This window comes from Oratosquilla oratoria, chromosome 7 (genome assembly GCF_046742065.1).
Source record: "Oratosquilla oratoria isolate Oo_2021 chromosome 7, ASM4674206v1, whole genome shotgun sequence".
Taxonomy (NCBI): Eukaryota; Metazoa; Arthropoda; class Malacostraca; order Stomatopoda; family Squillidae; genus Oratosquilla; species Oratosquilla oratoria.
This window is the reverse complement of record NC_134783.1, coordinates 9166166-9171666: the sequence shown is the minus strand read 5'-3', so window position 1 is coordinate 9171666 and position 5501 is coordinate 9166166. Positions and strand designations below refer to the sequence as shown.

At 48.6% G+C, this 5501-nt stretch overlaps 1 protein-coding gene across 1 annotated transcript in view; it reads left to right on the top strand.

Moving 5' to 3' along the window:
• Positions 1–4164, top strand: part of LOC143026737 (uncharacterized) — a 33066-nt gene extending 28902 nt beyond the window's left edge. Inside the window, exons 2-6 of the mRNA XM_076187507.1 lie at positions 1–116; positions 149–883; positions 1197–2008; positions 2156–3841; positions 3989–4164. The exon at positions 1–116 is cut by the window's left edge and continues 218 nt beyond it. Coding sequence (XP_076043622.1) covers positions 1–116; positions 149–883; positions 1197–2008; positions 2156–3841; positions 3989–4164 — 3525 coding nt within the window. The remainder of the gene's footprint in view (positions 117–148; positions 884–1196; positions 2009–2155; positions 3842–3988) is intronic.
• The last annotated feature ends 1337 nt before the right edge of the window (positions 4165–5501 follow it).

Below are 5501 nucleotides of genomic sequence, written 5' to 3'. Positions count from 1 at the left end.
AGATGCTACAGCTCAAACTTTCCCAACCTCAGACCGATGGTACCAGCTCGCCAGGTGTCAACCCCGTTGCTCACACCCAGTTCTCTACACACCGGCTCAACATTCCAAAGTATGAGGTAGGTCAAGCGATTGAGCCTTTTATTGACAGGTTCCAGATGGTGGCGACTACGTACAAATTGAGCGAAGATGTTAAGAAGGTTGAGTTTATGAACCTCTTCGACGGGAAGCCTCTCGACATCATCCACCGTCTTGACTCCTCAATGCGGGATTATGAAGGTATGAAGAAGGCATTACTTCTAGCTTATGGTAAGACATTGGAGGATGCGCGTGACCAATATCAGCGAGCTATGTTGCAGGATAAGGAGACGGTAGCCCAGTTCTGTGCTCGATTGAAGAGTTACTTGGACCATTGGATGGAAAAGGACGAGACTCCGCAGACTGTCGAGGGTCTGCGCGACTTGATGCTGCGCACCCAGCTGGAAAGGTCGTGTCCCACGGAGCTGGTGGCTAAATTCAAGACACAGAAAGTCAAGGACCTCCAGCAAATGACTGATCTGGCCGACGCACACTTCGCAGCTTACGGGTACCACACGAGGAAGCAACTTCACAAGAAGTTGCCTCCAACTGTTCATTCTCAGACACCACAATGGTCTAACACGCAAGCCCAACACCACAGTAAGTTACCACAGTCATCTCCACAGCAGTCGAAATCACAAAGATTTACTCAATCCTTTTATCCTCAGACCCAACCACAGCAAGTGAGGAATCAGCACGCTGCAGTAGCAGCAGTACACCACGAAGGAGCACCTGAGGAATTTTCCCCAAAGGTTACTCAACAAGAAGAGTGTGTCACCGCCGGTTCCGTGTCAACTCCCCAACACGTGTAATTGTCAGCTGCATTGAGTTCTAGTCTCAGAGGTACAGGGCTCCTGGTTTAGCCTGGCAAGGTAAATGGTGTCACCACGGAAGTCTTAAGGGACAACGGATCGACGGGGTGTTGTGTCAAGGAGAGACTTGTAACGCCTGACAGTTACACTGGAAATTATGTAACCGTGAGTCTTATCAACGGGACTCGGGTGATCTGCCCCTTGGCTACGGTTGAAGTGGTTAGTCCTTTCTACACCGGACGAGTCATCGCTGCAGTCATGGAGGAGGTGGTAGCAGACTTGGTTATTGGAAACATTCCTGGAGCCAAGAACTTTTGCTCACACGAAGCCACCACCCAAACCTGTGCAGCGGCGGTTACCAGAGGCCGCCAGAGCAACCAACCAGGTAAAACCATTGATACTTTCAAATAGTGAGGACGTAGTTGCCGAGCAAACGACCGACCCCACACTTGCCATGGTTCGTAAGAAGGTCCTAGAGGGACATTGCAGAACTTCTCGGGGAACGGAAACCAGATTCCTTAAGAAAAGGGGAAGACTTTATCGCAGTACGGTGTATCCAAGCGGGGACTCGAGACTACAGTTCGTCGTTCCAGAGAAGTACCGCCTGGCAGTGTTTAAGCTGGGTCATCATGCTGTACTAGGTGGACACATGGGAGTACAGAAAACTCAGGATAGAATTCAGTCTCAATTTTTCTGGCCTGGGATAGGCAGAGAGATAGTGAGGATGGTGAGGTCATGTGACGTATGTCAGAAGACTACAGATCGCGGCCGAGTGAAGCCTGCACCACTCGGACCATTGCCTCTGATCTCTGAGCCATTCCAGCGAGTGGCTGTGGACATCGTTGGACCTATCATTCCAAGGGCAGCTGACGGAGCCAAATACATCCTTACCTGCGTGGACTTCGCGACGAGATGGCCTGAAGCAGTACCCCTTCGCAATATTGAAACCGTAACTGTCGCCGAAGCAATGTTCGAAATCTTTTGTCGCGTGGGTATTCCTAAGCAAGTGTTGTCCGACCGGGGGAGCCAGTTCACTTCAGTCATGATGGAAGAGTTGCTGAGGCTACTGGCTGTAAAAGGACTCAGGACTACCCCTTACCACCCCATGTGCAACGGGCTCTGTGAGCGTTTCAATGGCACCCTCAAGAAGATGCTGAAGCGGATGGCAGCAGAGCAACCTAAGGAATGGCCACGATTTATCGCCCCTCTACTATTCGCCTACCGCGAAGTACCCCAAGCTTCACTACAGTTCTCGCCATTTGAGTAAGTCTACGGCAGGTCAGTTCGTGGTCCTCTGCAAGTACTGCGAGAACTCTGGGACGAAGAAGAGCCTGACCCCGCAGTGAAGACAACTTATGCATATGTGCTGGACTTGGCCGAACGACTACGAGAGACCTGTGAAGTAGCAAAGCAAGAGCTACTGAAAGCTAAGGAAGTTCAGAAGGCGTACTACGACAAGAAAACTAAGCTGAGGATCCTCGAGGAAGGAGACCAGTGCTTCCTCCTTCTACCCACCGCGCACAACAAGTTGCTGTCGCAATGGCAAGGGCCTTTTGAAGTAGTCAAACGTCTCAGTGACTTGAACTACTTGGTGCAAGTGGGACCAGACCAAAAGAGGTTCCACATCAATATGCTGAAGAAATATTACACACCTCAAGTTACATGTTCGGCAGTTGGTCAAGAATGTTTGCTGAATAGGGGAGATCGTTTGCTATCACCTGAACAGTGCGAGTGTTTGCAGCTTGTCGAAGGCCAGTTTAAGCAGTCGCAGATGGTCTCTGCTGCCGTGGTTATACCAGAGATTGAGGAATTGACAGATTGCGCACCCCTTACCCTTGAAGCTATCCAAGGCAAAACGGTGGAGGATGTGCAAGTACCTCCGAGGCTTGGTCCAGAGCAGAAGAGACGTATAAATTCTATTCTCCAGCGACATTCTGCAGTGTTCTCCGATAAGCCTAGAGTCGCCAAGGTGGATTGCCACGAAATACGGCTGACGAGCAGCGTACCAGTCAGATTGAAGCCATACCCGATACCCATTCGTCTGGTGGATGTAGTCAAGAAGGAGATAGACAACATGGAAGCTGCAGGCATCATAGAGAAGTCATCGTCTCCCTACTGCAGTCCTATAGTCGTTGTACGCAAGAAGGAGGGAGGTGTACGAATCTGTGGAGATTACCGCGGAGTAAATGCAGTAACCCAGGTGGATGCAGAGCCAATGAGTAATCAGCAGGAAATATTTGCAAAGGCCGCCAACTCAAAAATCTTTTCAAAGATGGATCTGGCGAAAGGATTCTTCCAGATTCCGCTGGAGGAGAGAAGCAAACAGGTCACGGCAGTCGCAACACCCAACGGACTTTACCAGTTCAAAGTACTACCTTTTGGACTTACCAACTCCCCAGCAGTTTTTAACCGTGCCATGCGTCAAGTTCTGCACGGCATCCATGGAGTGGAAGCTTTTGTGGACGATATACTCATCCACTCTTCTACCTTCGAGGAACATCTGGAGATCCTGGAGAAGGTACTTAAGAGACTTAGTTCAGTTAATATGACAGTCAAGCCGTCTAAATGCGAACTTTTCCAACAGGAAGTACAGTTCCTGGGACATACCTTAGGCGAAGGACGATGTGGATGCCAGGATAGCAAGATAATAAAGATCAAGAATGCATCTCATCCGACCACGAAGAAACAGGTCCGATCGTTCTTGGGACTTGTGGGCTACTACCGCAGGTTCATTCCGAATTTTGCTGTCCTCGCCTTGCCACTCACAGAGCTTCTCAACAAGAATGCTCCTAACAAGTTGACATGGAGGCCTGAACAGGAGGAAGCGTTTACGACGCTTAAGAACTTCCTCTGCAAGGAGCCGATACTTCAACTACCGGACTTCAACCAGCCTTTCATCCTCCGGACCGATGCGTCCCAAGAAGGCATTGGAGCTATCCTGATGCAAGAAAGGGGTGGGTATATTTTTCCTGTTAGTTATCATAGTAGGAAGCTGAAGCCAGCGGAGTTGAACTATAGTACGGTGGAAAAGGAGTTGCTTGCAGTTGTAGAGGGCATCAAAAAGTATTACTATTTCCTCTACGGAGATAAATTTATTTTAGAGACTGATCACTTGCCTCTTTCGAGCCTCAGGACCTCCAAGAACGCCAACGCCCGAATCATGAGGTGGGCATCGTACCTCCAGCAGTTCAACGTGGTCATCCGGTACATCAAAGGAAGTTCAAATGTTGGAGCTGACCTGATGTCCCGACTGCTCGAGAAGGACGTAAAAGTGTAGTAATTGTACTTATTGTTATGGAATATTATAGTTGTGCAGTTAGATTTCAGTTCAATTACATATCAGTGTCTCTATGTAATTACTACTAGAGTAATAGGTTAGACATTGCGTGGAGCAATATCTTTTTGTGTGGGCGAGTGTCACAGATCACTTGTGACTCGTAAAGTTTATATGAATTATACATATACATAAACAACTCGTTAACTAATACATCAATTGCATTTTGAAGAAACTAAGTGGTTTGCGAGAGTATCACCAATTTGCGTAATTGAAGTTCGAAACTCTGAAGCATCAAATACCAAGACTTAGAAACTCTGAAGCTTCAAACTTCCGAAACTTCGAAACTCAAACTCCGAAGCCCGAAGAGTAGAGGAAGGGAGAATGACCAGAATGGACAGTCAAGAATCGACACAGCTGGTGAAAGATTCTGATAGGTAGACTGCCATCCAACCCTAATTGTCAAATATCATATTTCCTTCTTACTCCTTCTCTCTCTTGCTTTCTCTGTTTCCTACCTCAACACTTTTCTTCTCCAGCTACACCTCGTATTCATTACGAGTTCCCTCGCTGCAACCTTCCTTCCTGATCGAATCCAGTTATAACCTTTGGCACTTAGGCCTCTGGCATTACTAGCACTCATGCCCGACTTAGCTGACTGTTTGGAAAATCGCGTGGCGTGGGTCGCTCCTGGTGGCTTGGACGCCGCGCCAGGATACCATGGTGACATTTCCTGCTTCAGACTAGGCGCTCGACTTGGCTTGAGCGCCACGTGACTCTTTGTCCTCCGCTGAAAGCGGGATGCTGGAGACTACACCACGACAACCCCTCCCCCTTCCATTTAGAAAGCGCGTCCCCCGGCTGCTCGGTAAGGAAAGAAATCGAGACGTACGTGTTGCAAAAGACCCAGGTTGACTCTCTTGCAACAGCAGTCAAAATTCGATGAAAAAAAAAAAAAAAACTCGCCTACACCAAAAATGTAGAAATCCATGAGTTTCCAAAGGGGGGTGGTAAACTGGGTTTCTGCCATGCGCCCTGCAGGTCTCGCGGTAATAGATTTATTTTACCTTCACTCTCGACCTGCTCATATCTCTGAGGATAGTCACTGCTATGGCCATGGTTTCGGCCGACAGGTTGTCGGTGTCGTACCACGGAGTGACCCGTTTAGAGATGCCCTCATAGAACAGGTTTGGATATTTATGGAACAGCAATAAATGGGGTAAGTCCCGCAAGGCCCTATGATACGCGGTGTTATACGTTAACACCGCCAGGGGGAGCATTTATTCCTAACCCGTTGGGTTGTCCTGGATAAGGGGCCGGAGGATTTTAATGACAACTCC